Consider the following 17,344-nt stretch of genomic DNA (forward strand, 5'->3'; position numbering starts at 1 on the left):
CCCTTTCCCATCCTGCGCGCAGGCTGTGTATCTTCAACCTAGTGCGCAGGCGGAAGTTTACAGTACTGGTTCATCCGATTCTCCATGCTCAGAGTCTAATCAAACAATAAAAGACCAGGGATTTCAGGTAATCTGTCGTGTTTTGATTATAATAATTTAAACTGTAACCAGACGCTGAAATTTACGGTTAACGTTTATTGTCGGTCGGCGATGTGGTAGATGTTGAACAGTGTGATGGTAGACAGAAACGGTTACCGTCCGTTGGGCTGTCACGGTTGTTGTTCTGGCCAGGAACGTTATCGATAATAATCCATTACAGTTTAAGGGAGGAACTCCATGTGAATGAATTATTTCGGAGTGAAAACACTATACGTAGAAAGCCTACATTTTTTCCGCGCGGTCGTACCTTACATCACCATTTAACTGACATACAAACATGGTGATTAGTGAAATGGCCTTTAGCTTATTGCTTAGCTGCAGCGCTCTCCCTGGCATGATAGTCGGTTCCTCCCATTGTGATTTATATATATTTTATTGTTTTATATATTATTTTAATTTCCTGAACATATCTAGAGTTGAGGTTTTACATGTATTATTTTCCTTTCTTATTAAAGCATCCGCCTCTAGCATACCATGACTGAACCGAGTCCGGCACAGAAAAGCTCACAGCCAGATCAAGAGATAGCGTCAGTGAAGCTGGAGGACTGTAGTCAAACACTGGAGCTCAATGTGATTGTCAAAGAAGAGGAAGAGGAGGATGAGAGAAGAACCAAGGAAGAGAACGGGGGAGTAGAACAGGAGAGGGAAGAGGAACAGGAGAGGGAAGATGGTAACATTGCCTCGGGTGAGTCTAAGATGCCTACACCTGCCACTGGGTTACATCTAGACCTGGATCCTGACTCTCAGTTCCATTACAGAAGACATTGGACGAAGGCGTCTTCTGTACAGGGGGGAGTTTTGTTAAGAGCCCATACGCTCAATCTGAACATTAACACAAGTCGCTTACGGTACGGTTTTGGAAGGATAAGGACCTTTTTATAATTTTCAAAAGAACAAAAGGTTAAATTGATACACACCTTGATAGGGTTCGTGTTCCCATACGGCCATATCTTCAAGTTACAGCGCTTGTTTATGGGAAACAGACGGAATACAAGAGGCGACCACCTGTGCCAATTATCTGTCTAGCATTCTCCGACCACCTGTGTGTAAGTGTAACTCGGGAAGAGTAGTGGAAGTGTAGTTTGGTCGGATGGAGGCTCCATAGCTGTATGGATCTGTAACTGCTACAGTGTAGTTTGGTCGGATGGAGGCTCCATAGCTGAATGGATCTGTAACTGCTACAGTGTAGTTTGGTCGCATGGAGGCTCCATAGCTGTATGGATCTGTAACTGCTACAGTGTTGTTTGGTCGGATGGAGGCTCCATAGTTGTATGGATCTGTAACTGCTACAGTGTAGTTTGGTCGGATGGAGGCTCCATAGCTGTATGGATCTGTAACTGCTACAGTGTAGTTTGGTCGGATGAAGGCTCCATAGCTGTATGGATCTGTTACTGCTACAGTGTAGTTTAGTAGGATGGAGGCTCCATAGCTGTATGGATCTGTAACTGCTACAGTGTAGTTTGGTCGGATGGAGGCTCCATAGCTGTATGGATCTGTTACTGCTACAGTGTAGTTTGGTCGGATGGAGGCTCCATAGCTGTATGGATCTGTAACTGCTACAGTGTAGTTTGGTCGGATGGAGGCTCCATAGCTGTATGGATCTGTAACTGCTACAGTATTTGAAGGATTCTTTCCCGCCGATGAAAGATAAGGGCCATTTATTTTGAAAGCCTTATCTCAGGCGATGATTATTGATGTTTCTAAACGTTAAAACACAGCGTCGGGACTGTAGTTCACACGAGCCAGTCGCGGGCGACGCTAATGGCTGAAAACTGTAGGGAGAAGGCAGAATGCTGCCTAGAGTCATAGAGAGCAAGGTTACATCCGAATAGGAGTTTTAGGTTGCTAGGTTACATCCGAATAGGAGTTTTAGGTTGCTAGGTTACATCTTAATAGGAGTTTTAGGTTGCTAGGTTACATCCGAATAGGAGTTTTAGGTTGCTAGGTTACATCCGAATAGGAGTTTTAGGTTGCTAGGTTACATCCTAATAGGAGTTTTAGGTTGCTAGGTTACATCTTAATAGGAGTTTTTAGGTTGCTAGGTTACATTCTAATAGGAGTTTTAGGTTGCTAGGTTACATCCTAATAGGAGTTTTAGGTTGCTAGGTTACATCCTAATATGAGTTTTAGGTTAACTCCTAATATGAATCTTTAGGTTGCTAGGTTACATCCTAATAGGAGTTTTTAGAGAGACAGTTTAAATCCTAATATGAGTTTTTAGAGAGCTAGGTTACATCCTAATATGAGTTTTAGAGTGATAGGTTACATCCTAATCTAGTTAAATATATAACAAATAATTTAAAACATTCAAATCCTTCAGCGTTTGGTTGAGCCTGCCTGGAGTGTCAGATAACCAGGCGAGTGGGCTGGCACTTTTGGGACTATCCCATTTGGTTCAATTGCTCCAGGCAAGCTCAATCAAGCACAGATAAAGCATTTGAACTATTTCAAATACTATTTGAACCCAGGTCTGCTATAGTTCAGAGTATTGCACAGCATGTAGTGCACTATATAGGGAATAGTGTGTCATTCCGAACACAGACCATATGTGTGATGTTGATCTTGTTCCAGTAGATATGGAAGAAGAGGATCAGAAAGGAGGAGGAGATCTGGCTAACCCAGGTAATAAAGTACACTAGCCAGGGAATAGAATAGATGAGGAGATCTGGCTAACCCAGGTAATAAAGTACACTAGCCACTATAGAATAGATGAGGAGGAGATCTGGCTAACCCAGGTAATAAAGTACACTAGCCACTATAGAATAGATGAGGAGGAGATCTGGCTAACCCAGGTAATAAAGTACACTAGCCAGGGAATAGAATAGATGAGGAGGAGCTCTGGCTAACCCAGGTAATAAAGTACACTAGCCACTATAGAATAGATGAGGAGGAGATCTGGCTAACCCAGGTAATAAAGTACACTAGCCAGGGAATAGAATAGATGAGGAGATCTGGCTAACCCAGGTAATAAAGTACACTAGCCACTATAGAATAGATGAGGAGGAGATCTGGCTAACCCAGGTAATAAAGTACACTAGCCACTATAGAATAGATGTATTTATTATCCCAAGACCTTATTATGTGAAGTTTGATTGATTTTAATTTATTAGGTAATTAAAAGTAGTAGTCTGCTCCAGCTGAAGACGACATGACATAACACGACATGACATAACATAACACAACATAACATAACATGAACAATTATTCAGGATAAAAACACTAAAGTCCAAAGGCTTATTTCCATTGTGGTCCTGTGAGATGGCAGGTAGGCGTGATTTACACATTATTTTCAATGCAATTTAAAACAACAGTATCATCAATTACAAATATATATACAACAACTTAGAACAATTAACAGCACAGAGGTGCTCGTTTTAAGAGTCACCTCTTGAAAGAATAGCCTACCCCCTTAATCACACCATTTACGTTACTTTTCAGATATTTCTTAAGTGACACTTTACATGCTCAGTTCCACAGAACTACAGCAGAGTACCTGAACCAAGTCAGAGCTCCCTCTGGTGGAGTACTGATGGGGGGGGGGAATTTATATTATAAAGTGTTTTAGATCTTTTGGTTTGACGTTTTACAGGACTTGTTACTGTTAAAAGAGAAGAAGAAGAGGAGGAGGAGGGGGATGGAGAGGAGGAGGATGGAGAGGAGGAGGAGGTTGGGGATAGGACCAACCCAGGTAATCACTGATCAGAACATCCAGAGGGAGCTACAGTATATTGAGACCAGTTTCAGATGACTAAGGAGGTTTGGGACAGAGGGGAGGTTTGGGACAGAGGGGAGGTTTGGGACAGAGTGGAGGTTGGGGACAGAGGGGAGGTTGGGACAGAGGGGAAGTTTGGGACAGAGGGGAAGTTTGGGACAGAGGGGAGGTTTGGGTCAGAGGGGAGGTTTGGGACAGAGGGGAGGTTTGGGACAGAGGGGAGGTTTGGGACAGAGGGGGGGTTTGGGACAGAGGGGAGGTTTGGGACAGAGGGGAGGTTTGGGACAGAGGGGAAGTTTGGGACAGAGGGGAGGTTTGGGTCAGAGGGGAGGTTTGGGACAGAGTGGAGGTTTGGGACAGAGGGGAGGTTGTGGACAGAGTGGAGGTTTGGGACAGAGGGGAGGTTGGGAACAGGACCAACCAGGTTATCACTGATCAGAACATCAGAGACCAGTTTCATGGAACCCAGTTCCCTATATAGAGCACTACCTATGAGAAGCCCCCAGAGGGCTGAGTGACTGCTTATAGCTGTCATTCTTGTATGTACTAAACTGTGCCCCCTAAACGAATAACTCCTGATCAGTTTCAATTAAATAGGGGTCTTAGAGGAGTTCCCTTTCTACCTTCCTACATACCAATGCATAGTGTTAAATACAGTATAATAAACTGGGTGGTTCAAGCCCTGTATGCTGATTGGCTGACAGCCGTGGTATATCAGACCGTATACCACGGGTATGACAAAACATTTATTTTTACTGCTCTAATTACGTTGGTAACCAGTTAATAATTGAAATAAGGCACCTCAGAGGTTTGTGATATATGGCCAATATACCACGGCTAAGGGCTGTATCCAGGCACTCCTCCTGTGTTTAACCCCTGTGATGTTGTTATAGAAACAGGAGAGGGTGCCAGCTCAGACAGAGAGAGACCGTTCCTCTGCTCCCAGTGTGGTAAGAGGTTCACTGCACCAAGCAGCCTGAAGACTCACATGCAGAGACACAGCGGAGAGAAACCCCACAAGTGCTCCGTCTGTGGGAAGCGCTTCCTACGATCCACAGACCTGAAGAGACACCAGATGATCCACAAAGGTAAGAGAGACACCCAAACACCTGGCGTCGCTCCTCACACACCTGGCGTCTCTCCTCACACACCTGGCGTCTCTCCTCACACACCTGGCGTCTCTCCTCACACACCTGGCGTCTCTCCTCACCCACCTGGCGTCTCTCCTCACACACCTGGCGTCTCTCCTCACACACCTGGCGTCTCTCCTCACCCACCTGGCGTCGCTCCTCACCCACCTGGCGTCGCTCCTCACACACCTGGCGTCGCTCCTCACACACCTGGCGTCTCTCCTCACACACCTGGCGTCTCTCCTCACACACCTGGCGTCGCTCCTCACACACCTGGCGTCGCTCCTCACACACCTGGCGTCTCTCCTCACACACCTGGCGTCGCTCCTCACACACCTGGCGTCGCTCCTCACACACCTGGCGTCGCTCCTCACACACCTGGCGTCGCTCCTCACACACCTGGCGTCGCCCCTCACACACCTGGCGTCGCCCCTCACCCACCTGGCGTCTCTCCTCACACACCTGGCGTCGCTCCTCACACACCTGGCGTCTCTCCTCACACACCTGGCGTCGCTCCTCACACACCTGGCGTCGCTCCTCACACACCTGGCGTCTCTCCTCACACACCTGGCGTCTCTCCTCACACACCTGGCGTCTCTCCTCACCCACCTGGCGTCGCTCCTCACCCACCTGGCGTCGCTCCTCACCCACCTGGCGTCGCTCCTCACACACCTGGCGTCGCTCCTCACACACCTGGCGTCGCTCCTCACACACCTGGCGTCGCTCCTCACACACCTGGCGTCGCCCCTCACCCACATGGCGTCGCCCCTCACCCACCTGGCGTCGCCCCTCACCCACCTGGCGTCTCTCCTAACACACATCTCTCTGTTGGAACACACCTGGCGTCTCTCCTCACACACCTGGCGTCGCCCCTCACACACATCAATCTGTTGGAACACACCTGGCGTCTCTCCTCACACACCTGGCGTCGCCCCTCACACACATCTCTCTGTTGGAACACACCTGGCGTCTCTCCTCACACACCTGGCGTCACCCCTCACACACATCTCTCTGTTGGAACACACCTGGCGTCTCTCCTCACACACATCTCTCTGTTGGAACACTGTCAATCAACGTCTCCACACCAGTGCACCTGTTTATCAGTTAAATAAGTCGATCTTTATGGTGTAGGTTCATTTCCATGTAAAATGACCCATGAGCACCAACGTGAAGTTCATTGGGGCATGTCAAATTGTGTGTCAAATGAAAGCAAAGAGTCTATATTTTTAAGAAATTAAGGCATACATACATTTAAACCATTTTCCATCCCAAAAAAATGTGAATAAGCAAAGGCTTATTGGATGGACAAGGGTTCTTAAAAAACATCAACCAGAAAAAGTCTTAGAAGGTATCAGAAATACATCAAAACACAATAATATGGAAGTAAAAACCCTGCCAACTAATATCAACACATATTTAGTTTTGGATACATTTTACTGAAACGTTGCCTTGTGCCTTGAGATTCAGTTTCCAAAAAACCCACATATCTTGAAGTAAATGTAGACCTACCAATTAGTTATAGTGTTTTTACTGATATCAATTTTGTTTATGAATTCGAAATTCTTTGACCCCCCCCCCAAAGAAATTTGGTAACAGAATTTCTGCAATTGAATAGACTACAATGGGAAATCATAGTAGTCACAAACCACAGTTGGGTCACCAATCAACCAATCAATCAACCAACCAATCAATCAATCAATCAATCAAATGTATTTATAAAGCCCTTCTTACATCAGCTGATGTCACAAAGTGCTGTACAGAAACCCAGCCTAAAACCCAAACAGTAAGCAATGCAGATGCAGAAGCACGGTGGCTAGGAAAAACTCCCTAGAAAGGCCGGAACCTAGGAAGAAACCTAGAGAGGAACCAGGCTATGAGGGGTGGCCAGTCCTCTTCTGGCTGTGCCTGGTGGAGATTATAACAGAACATGGCCAAGATGTTCAAATGTTCATAGATAACCAGCAGGGTCAGATAATAATAATCACAGTGGTTGTAGAGGGTGCAACAGGTCAGCACCTCAGGAGTAAATGTCAGTTGGCTTTTCATAGCCGGTCATTCAGAGTATCTCTACCGCTCCTGCTGTCTCTAGAGAGTTTAAAACAGAAGGTCTGGGACAAGGTAGCACGTCCGGTGAACAGGTCAGAGTTCCGTAGCCGCAGGCAGAACAGTTGAAACTGGAGCAGCAGCACGACCAGGTGGACTGGGGACAGCAAGGAGTGATCAGGTCAGGTAGTCCTGAGGCATGGTCCTAGGGCTCTGGTCCTCCGAGAGAAAGAGAGAATTAGAGAGAGCATACTTAAATTCACACAGGACACCGGATAAGACAGGAGAAATACTCCAGATTTAAGACTGACCCTAGCCCCCGACACATAAACTACTGCAGCATAAATACTGGAGGCTGAGACAGGAGGGGTCGGGAGACACTGTGGCCCCGTCCGACGATACCCCCGGACAAGGCCAAACAGGCATGATATAACCCCACCCACTTTGCCAAAGCACAGCCCCCACACCACTAGAGGGATATCTTCAACCACCAACTTACTACCCTGAGACAAGGCAGAGTATAGCCCACGAAGATCTCCCCCACGGCACGAACCCGAGGGGGGCGCCAACCCGGACAGGAAGATCACGTCAGTGACTCAACCCACTCAAGTGACACACCCCTCTTAGGGACGGCATGGAAGAGCACCAGTAAGCCAATGACTCAGCCCCCGTAATAGGGTTTGAGGCAGAGAATCCCAGTGGAGAGAGGGGAACCGACCAGGCAGAGACCGCAAGGGTGGTTCGTTGCTACAATGCCTTTCCGTTCACCTTCACACTCCTGGGCCAGACTACACTCAATCATAGGACCTACTGAAGAGATGAGTCTTCAATAAAGACTTAAAGGTTGAGACCGAGTCTGCGACTCTCACATGGATAGGCAGACCATTACATAAAATGGAGCTCTATAGGAGAAAGCGCTGCCTCCAGCTGTTTGCTTAGATATTCAAGGGACATTAAGGAGGCCTGCGTCTTGTGACCGTAGCGTACGTGTAGGTATGTACGGCAGGACACAATCGGAAAGATAGGTAGGAGCAAGCCCATGTAATGCTTTGTAGGTTAACAGTAAAACCTTGACATCAGCCCTTGCCTTAACAGGAAGCCAGTGTAGAGAGGCTAGCACTGGAGTAATATGATCAAATTTTGAGGTTATAGTCAAGATTCTAGCAGCCGTGTTTAGCACTAACTGAAGTTTATTAAGTGCTTTGTCCAGGTAGTCGGAAAGTATAGCATTGCAGTAGTCTAATCTAGAAGTGGCAAAAGCATGGATATATTGTTCTGCATCGTTTTTGGACAGAAAGTTTCTGATTTTTGCAATGTTACGTAGATGGAAAAAAGCTGTCCTTGAAACAGTCTTGATATGTTCGTCAGAAGAGAGATCAGGGTCCAGAGTAACACCGAGGTCCTTCACAGTTTTATTTGAGACGACTTTACAACCATCAAGATTAATTGTCAGATTCAACAGAAGATCTCTTTGTTTCTTGGGACCTAGAACTAGCATCTCTGTTTTGTCCGAGTTTAAAAGTAGAACATTTGCCGCCATCCACTTCCTTATGTCTGAAACACAGGCTTCCAGGGAGGGCAATTTTGGGGCTTCACCGTGTTTAATCGAAATGTACAGCTGTGTGTCGTCCGCATAGCAGTGAAAGTTAACATTATGTTTCCGAATGACATCACCAAGAGGTAAAATATATAGTGAAAACAATAGTGGTCCTAAAACGGAGCCTTGAGGAACACCAAAATTTACAATTGATTTGTCAGAAGACAACCATCTACAGAGACAAACTGATATCTTTCCGACAGATAAGATCTAAACCAGGCCAGAACTTGTCCGTGTAGACCAATTTGGGTTTCCAATACCTCCAAAAGAATGTGGTGATCGATGGTATCAAAAGCAGCGCTAAGGTCTAGGAGCACAAGGACAGATGTAGAGCCTCGGTCTGACGCCATTAAAAGGTAATTTACCACCTTCACGAGTGCAGTCTCAGTGTTATGATGGGGTCTAAAACCAGACTGAAGCGTTTCGTATACATTGTTTGTCTTCAGAAAGGCAGTGAGTTGCTGCGCAACAGCTTTTTCTAAAACTGTTGAGAGGAATGGGAGATTCGATATAGGCCGATAGTTTTATATATTTTCTGGGTCAAGGTTTGGCTTTTTCAAGAGAGGCTTTATTACTGCCACTTTTAGTGAGTTTGGTACACATCCGGTGGTTAGGGAACCGTTTATTATGTTCAACATAGGAGGGCCAAGCACAGGAAGCAGCTCTTTCAGTCGTTTAGTTGGAATAGTGTCCAGTATGCAGCTTGAAGGTTTAGAGGCCATGATTATTTTCATCATTGTGTCAAGAGATATAGTATTAAAACACTTAAGTGTCTCTCTTGATCCTAGGTCCTGGCAGTGTTGTGCAGACTCAGGACAACTGAGCTTTGGAGGAATGTGCAGATTTAAAGAGGAGTCCCTAATATGCTTTCTGATTATACTGATCTTTTCGTCAAAGAAGTTCATGAATGTATCACTGCTGAAGTGAAAGCCATCCTCTCTTGGGGAATGCTGCTTTTTAGATAGCTTTGCGACAGTATCAAAAATCTATTTTGGACTCTACTATACTCTACTGAACTCTACTATACTGTACCTAACTCTACTATACTATACTCTACTATACTGTACTCTACTGAACTCTACTATACTGTACTGAACTCTACTATACCATACTGTACTCTACTATACTGTACTGTACTCTACTGAACTCTACTATACTGTCTACTGAACTCTACTATACTGTACTCTACTATACTGAACTCTACCTAACTCTACTATACTGTACTGTACCTAACTCTACCTAACTCTACTATACTGAACTCTACCTAACTCTACTATACTGTCTACTGAACTCTACTATACTCTACTATACTCTACTGTACTCTACTATACTGAACTCTACCTAACTCTACTATACTGTACTGTACCTAACTCTACTATACTGAACTCTACCTAACTCTACTATACTCTACTGCACTGAACTCTACTATACTATACTCTATTGAACTCTACTGTACTGTACTCTACTATACTGTACTGAACTCTACTATACTGTACTGAACTCTACTATACTCTACTGAACTCTACTCTACTCTACTGAACTCTACTGTACTATACTGTACTCTACTGAACTCTACTGTGCTTTGATATCCAAACCTTTAAAACATTTGTGCAGATTTGGTTCGCTTCGGATGAACCAAATGTGGTTTTGCTGCGGAGCTGATTAAATAATAGCCAGTGTGTAGAATAATACCCACATATGTAGGAGGATGTTGCATATTTACACCTTTTTGGAGAAATCTGTTATCGGGTGTAAATCCACTTCACTCACTTCTTTCAAACTCAAGGTGTCCTGTCATAACTGACACGCCATTCTTTTATGCAGAGTTTTTAAGAAAACGTGGTCACATAAATAACTGAGGGAGATTTTACTGAAATTCTGTTACCAAACTTTGCATCCTCATAGTTCGTCCAGTAAATGTGTTTTTGTTTTTGTAAAATGTTCAGTGTAAACGTAGTCCGTGTACATAAAGTTGTATGTTTGTTAAAAATCTATGTTTTTTTGTAGAGCATACATTTTACATGAAAAAAAATGTAACTCTCCATTTTAACTCTCCATTCAGTTAAAATGGAATTGCCTGTAGATGCCTAATACTGTATGTGCTGGAGGGCTGTTCTCTCCTGTAGATGCCTAATACTGTATGTGCTGGTGGGCTGTTCTCTTCTCTGTGCCCTGCAGCGGTTTAACCTCTGTAATGTTGTCCTTAAAGCAGTCACCTCAGACAGACTGTACCACTGTTCTGTTTAACCTCTGTAATGTTGTCCTTAAAGCAGTCACCTCAGACAGACCGTACCATTGTTCTGAGTGTGGTAAGACGTTCACCTCGCCGACCAGCCTGAGGATCCACGTGAAGATCCACAGCGAAGACAAACCCCACCGGTGTTCCGTCTGCGGGAAGCGTTTCCTGTGGCTATGTGTTCTGAAGAGACACCAGGTGGTGCACAAAGGTGAGAGAAACATAGTCTCTGCTGGAAGACTGTCCTGTGGCTATGTGTTCTGAAGAGACACCAGGTGGTGCATAAAGGTGAGAGAAACATCTCTCTGCTGGAATACTGTCCTGTGGCTTTGTGTTCTGAAGAGACACCAGGTGTTGCACAAAGGTGAGAGAAACATCTCTCTGCTGGAAGACTGTCCTGTGTGGCTATGTGTTCTGAAGAGACACCAGGTGGTGCACAAAGGTGAGAGAAACATAGTCTCTGCTGGAAGACTGTCCTGTGGCTATGTGTTCTGAAGAGACACCAGATGGTGCACAAAGGTGAGAGAAACACCTCTCTGCTGGAAGACTGTCCTGTGGCTGTGTGTTCTTAAGAGACACCAGGTGGTGCACAAAGGTGAGAGAAACACCTCTCTGCTGGAAGACTGTCCTGTGTGGCTCGTTGGTAGAACATGACCTTTGCAAGCCCAGGATTGTGTTCAGAATGACAGAACGGTGCATCGTTGAATTCAACGGAAACAGTACTGTACGACCGGTTGTGATTATAGAGGCTCAGAGGACAGTTACCATAGGGTGTGACTATAGAGGCTCCGAGGACAGTTACCATAGGGTGTGATTATAGAGGACAGTTACCATAGGGTGTGATTATAGAGGACAGTTACCATAGGGTGTGATTATAGAGGCTCAGAGGACAGTTACCATAGGGTGTGACTATAGAGGACAGTTACCATAGGGTGTGATTATAGAGGACAGTTACCATAGGGTGTGACTATAGAGGACAGTTACCATAGGGTGTGACTATAGAGGACAGTTACCATAGGGTGTGATTATAGAGGCTCAGAGGACAGTTACCATAGGGTGTGATTATAGAGACTCAGAGGACAGTTACCATAGGGTGTGATTATAGAGGACAGTTACCATAGGGTGTGATTATAGAGGCTCAGAGGACAGTTACCATAGGGTGTGATTATAGAGACTCAGAGGACAGTTACCATAGGGTGTGATTATAGAGGACAGTTACCATAGGGTGTGATTATAGAGGACAGTTACCATAGGGTGTGATTATAGAGACTCAGAGGACAGTTACCATAGGGTGTGACTATAGAGGACAGTTACCATAGGGTGTGACTATAGAGGACAGTTACCATAGGGTGTGATTATAGAGGACAGTTACCATAGGGTGTGATTATAGAGGACAGTTACCATAGGGTGTGATTATAGAGGCTCAGAGGACAGTTACCATAGGGTGTGACTATAGAGGACAGTTACCATAGGGTGTGATTATAGAGGACAGTTACCATAGGGTGTGACTATAGAGGACAGTTACCATAGGGTGTGATTATAGAGACTCAGAGGACAGTTACCATAGGGTGTGATTATAGAGGACAGTTACCATAGGGTGTGACTATAGAGGACAGTTACCATAGGGTGTGATTATAGAGGACAGTTACCATAGGGTGTGACTATAGAGGCTCAGAGGACAGTTACCATAGGGTGTAATTATAGAGACTCAGAGGACAGTTACCATAGGGTGTAATTATAGAGACTCAGAGGACAGTTACCATAGGGTGTGATTATAGAAACTCAGAGGACAGTTACCATAGGGTGTGACTATAGAGGACAGTTACCATAGGGTGTGATTATAGAAACTCAGAGGACAGTTACCATAGGGTGTGACTATAGAGGACAGTTACCATAGGGTGTGACTATAGAGGACAGTTACCATAGGGTGTGATTATAGAGGACAGTTACCATAGGGTGTGATTATAGAGGACAGTTACCATAGGGTGTGATTATAGAGGACAGTTACCATAGGGTGTGATTATAGAGGACAGTTACCATAGGGTGTGACTATAGAGGCTCAGAGGACAGTTACCATAGGGTGTAAGTCTACTGTATGTGTCCTTGCTGTTCTCGCTTCTGTCTCTATGTGTTTTAAACCCTGTGATGTCGTCATTGAAGCAGGAGAGAGCGCCAACTCTGACAGCCCAGGGGATCCCGAACAAGGGCAGAAGCCGTACGCGAACCCTGAAAGACTGTACCTCTGCTCAGAGTGTGGCAAGAGGTTCACCACAGCACCTTTACTGAAGTCTCACATGAAGAAGCACAGTGGAGAAACGCACCACCAGTGCTCCGTCTGCGGGAAGTGTTTCCTGCTGTCCCTGGACCTCAAGAGACACCAGGAGATCCACAAAGGTGAGAGAGACACCAACGCACGAGTCGCACACTGTAGCAAACGTTTTGCAACGGAAACCTTTAACTCTGAAAGAAAAAAATAATAATTTGTGCAAAATTTTTATTGGACATATTCAGGTAGGTCCCTTTCCATTTTGTTCTGTTTGCTTCCAGTTTTGTTCCTAGTGAATACACCCCTGAAGTCTCTGCTCACACACCTGGGTCATATTCATTAGGAACCAAACAGAAACAAATGGGCCAAAGTCGGAGGAACTATCCAATAATAGTACACTTGTTTCCCGTTTGCAAAACATTTTGCAACAGTAATTTGCAGTAATGAACAGGACCCTGAGATCTCTGCTGGAAGACAGGTGACTTGAAGAAACATCAACATATCCACACCAGTGCCTCTTTCCGTAAATTAGCTGGGTATTTATATGTGTATTAGTCTGTAATAAACGGTAATTTATTGACAGTGCAGCATTGTAACCCCTGTAATGTTGTCATTGAAGGGGGCAACAACTCTGACGCAGACAGCCCAGGGGAACGAGATCCGGAGAGACCGTTCCCCTGCTCTGTGTGTGGGAAGAGGTTCACCGCAGCCTTCAGACTTAAGGCACACATGAAGATCCACAGCGGAGAGAAACCCCACCAGTGCTCCGTCTGTGGCAAGGCCTTCCTTCGACCCTACGACCTTAAAAGACACCTGGTGACCCATAAAGGTGAGAGGAACACCAGGTTGGAGTTGTGCTTTCCTCATCGTTCTCCTCCTGCGTTAAACCCTTCTAATGTTGTCATTGAAACAGGAGAGGGCACCAGCTCTGACCCTGACAGCCCAGGGGACCCTGACCAGGAGCTGAAGCCGTATTTCTGCTCCCAGTGCGGTAAGAGGTTCACTGCAGCCAGCAGCCTGAAGACGCACACAATGACGCACAGCGGAAAGAAACCCCACCAGTGCTCCGTCTGCGGGAAGTGTTTCCTGCGATACCAGGACCTGAAGAGACACCAGGTGATCCACAAAGGTAAGAGAAACCCTGAGTCGTGTTCACTAGAAACTGAAGTAAACAGAAACAGGTATGGACTACCAGATCGTTTCCAATAACAAACGCTTTGTTTCTGCAACGGTGCCATTTCTCCTCTCCGTGCCAATTCATTTCTCCTCTCGGCGCCAATTCATTTCTCCTCTCCGTGCCAATTCATTTCTCCTCTCGGCGCCAATTCATTTCTCCTCTCGGCGCCAATTCATTTCTCCTCTCGGCGCCAATTCATTTCTCCTGTCGGCGCCAATTCATTTCTCCTGTCGGCGCCAATTCATTTCTCCTGTCGGCGCCAATTCATTTCTCCTCTCGGCGCCAATTCATTTCTCCTCTCGGCGCCAATTCATTTCTCCTCTCGGCGCCAATTCATTTCTCCTCTCGGCGCCAATTCATTTCTCCTCTCGGCGCCAATTCATTTCTCCTCTCGGCGCCAATTCATTTCTCCTCTCGGCGCCAATTCATTTCTCCTCTCGGCGCCAATTAATTTCTCCTCTCGGCGCCAATTCATTTCTCCTCTCGGCGCCAATTCATTTCTCCTCTCGGCGCCAATTCATTTCTCCTCTCGGCGCCAATTCATTTCTCCTGTCGGCGCCAATTCATTTTTCCTCTCCGCGCCAATTCATTTCTCCTTTCCGTCTTTGTGTTTTAACGCTTGTAATGTTGTCATTAAAACAGGAGAGGGCGCCAGCACAGAGAAACGCCACCAGTGCTCTGTCTGCGAGGAGAGTTTCTTGAAGCTCGACGACTTGAACATTCATGTGACGATCCACACAGGAGAGAAGACCAAGCACATCTGCCAACCATGTGGGAAGACCTTCACTCTGCTGCAGGACCTAAAGACTCACCAGCGCACCCATACAGGAGAGAAACCGTACCACTGCTCCAAGTGCCCAGAGAGCTTTGGCAACCTGTTGGAGTACAGGGAGCACAAGCAGACACACAACAACAAGAAACCGTACCTCTGTGACCAATGCGGCCAGACGTTCACCCACTTCTACACCCTGAAGACCCACCGGTCGATCCACACAGGGGAGAACCTCCTCCACTGCTCCTACTGCGGGAGGGGCTTTACTCAGAAAACGTCCTTGGCGACCCACATACTGATCCACACCCAGGAAAAACCGCACCGGTGTTCTGTGTGTAGCCAACGTTTTGCCCGAAGCGAAAGCCTGAAGAAACACAAGAGGATACACATGGAAGAGGTCCGCCACCACATGTGCGAGTGCGGGAAGACTTTCCCGGACATGAAAAGGCTGGAGGTGCACGCGAGAATGCACTACAAGAGCCTGGAAAAGAAGTACTGCTGCTCGTACTGCGGGAGAATGTTCCTACGAGATGGGGATCTAAAGAGTCACCAGAGAACACACACCGGAGAGAAACCCTTCGTCTGCGCCATATGCGGGAAAAGTTTCGCCCAGTCGGGGAACTTGAGAGTGCATCAGATCAAGCACACTAAAGAGAGACCGTACACTTGTAGTGTCTGTGATAAGGGGTTCACCACCTCTGGGAGTCTGAAGGTGCACATGAGGAGGTTTCATACAGGGGAGAAGCCGTACGTCTGTAGCCTGTGTGGGAAAGGGTTCATTGTACCCAAAGCACTAAAGACACACCAACAGAAACATATGAAAGAGACGACCGTCTAGTTTGACGGGAGAAAAGACTGTCTGTGATTCCTCGTTCCAAGGTCCCTCCTCTCTGACTTTATTCTCCATTGCATTTTGGAGGAGGAGGCTAAGAGAAAGAATGTGAGGAATCGGGGAATGATGAATTGAGAAACAGTCGAGGCCTGCTGGTGGTTTTACCTGCTGCTCCCATTGAGGACATGTTTTTTTCAAAATAAAAGTCCCCAACATGCATCCATGTAATTGTACTCTAAATGTGCCAGTAGACATCACTCACCATGACAGAATAGCTAGTGGTTAGTTTAGTGATACTCTACAGAAACTGAGGTTGTATCACTAACCACTAGCTATTCAGTCTGTAAGATACAACCTCAATGAAGTTTCTGTAGAGTGTCTTAATGTCAGATATGAATTGACAGGATGATATGATTATGTATAGCATGAGATGACACAATATGCATTATGGCAATAATACATTCAAACCTGACGTGATGTCTCCACTCACCATGGCTGGCACCTATTGACATGATGTCTCCACTCACCATGGCTGGCACCTATTGACATGTCTCCACTCACCATGGCTGGCACCTATTGACATGTCTCCACTCACCATGGCTGGCACCTATTGACATGTCTCCACTCACCATGGCTGGCACCTATTGACATGTCTCCACTCACCATGGCTGGCACCTATTGACATGTCTCCACTCACCATGGCTGGCACCTATTGACATGTCTCCACTCACCATGGCTGGTGGCTATTGACATGATGTCCCCACTAGAGGTCGACCGATTAAGATTTTTCAATACTGATACCGATTATTGGAGGACAAAAAAAGCCGATACCGATTAATTAAAAATTAAAAAAAAATATATATATATATATATATATACACTGCTCAAAAAAATAAAGGGAACACTTAAATATCACATCCTAGATCTGAATGAATGAAATATTCTTATTAAATACTTTTTTCTTTACATAGTTGAATGTGCTGACAACAAAATCACACAAAAATTATCAATGGAAAACTAATTTATCAACCCATGGAGGTCTGGATTTGGAGTCACACTCAAAATTAAAGTGGAAAACCACACTACAGGCTGATCCAACTTTGATGTAATGTCCTTTAAACAAGTCAAAATGAGGCTCAGTAGTGTGTGTGGCCTCCACGTGCCTGTATGACCTCCCTACAACGCCTGGGCATGCTCCTGATGAGGTGGCGGATGGTCTCCTGAGGCATCTCCTCCCAGACCTGGACTAAAGCATCCGCCAACTCCTGGACAGTCTGTGGTGCAACGTGGCGTTGGTGGATGGAGCGAGACATGATGTCCCAGATGTGCTCAATTGGATTCAGGTCTGGGGAACGGGCGGGCCAGTCCATAGCATCAATGCCTTCCTCTTGCAGGAACTGCTGACAAACTCCAGCCACAT

At 45.9% G+C, this 17,344-nt stretch overlaps 1 protein-coding gene across 6 annotated transcripts; it reads left to right on the plus strand.

Annotated features, from left to right (window-relative positions):
• The first annotated feature begins 3 nt into the window (after positions 1-3).
• On the plus strand, positions 4-16,143 carry LOC139545955 (zinc finger protein 585B-like). Of its 6 annotated transcripts, none has more exons than XM_071354228.1 (10): positions 4-127; positions 615-844; positions 2,731-2,781; positions 3,749-3,847; positions 4,765-4,959; positions 10,912-11,088; positions 13,038-13,271; positions 13,763-13,972; positions 14,057-14,272; positions 14,963-16,143. In XM_071354228.1, the coding sequence occupies exons 2-10, from the start codon at positions 634-636 to the stop codon at positions 15,928-15,930; spliced, it is 2,361 nt and encodes a 786-aa protein (XP_071210329.1). In that variant the 5' UTR covers positions 4-127; positions 615-633; the 3' UTR covers positions 15,931-16,143. The 6 variants fall into 6 exon arrangements, with proteins under 6 accessions (XP_071210329.1, XP_071210341.1, XP_071210346.1 ...); XM_071354240.1 differs by having other exon boundaries at positions 13,041-13,271; XM_071354245.1 differs by having other exon boundaries at positions 10,915-11,088.
• The last annotated feature ends 1,201 nt before the right edge of the window (positions 16,144-17,344 follow it).

Source organism: Salvelinus alpinus, chromosome 2, assembly GCF_045679555.1.
Source record: "Salvelinus alpinus chromosome 2, SLU_Salpinus.1, whole genome shotgun sequence".
In the NCBI taxonomy this organism is placed as follows: Eukaryota; Metazoa; Chordata; class Actinopteri; order Salmoniformes; family Salmonidae; genus Salvelinus; species Salvelinus alpinus.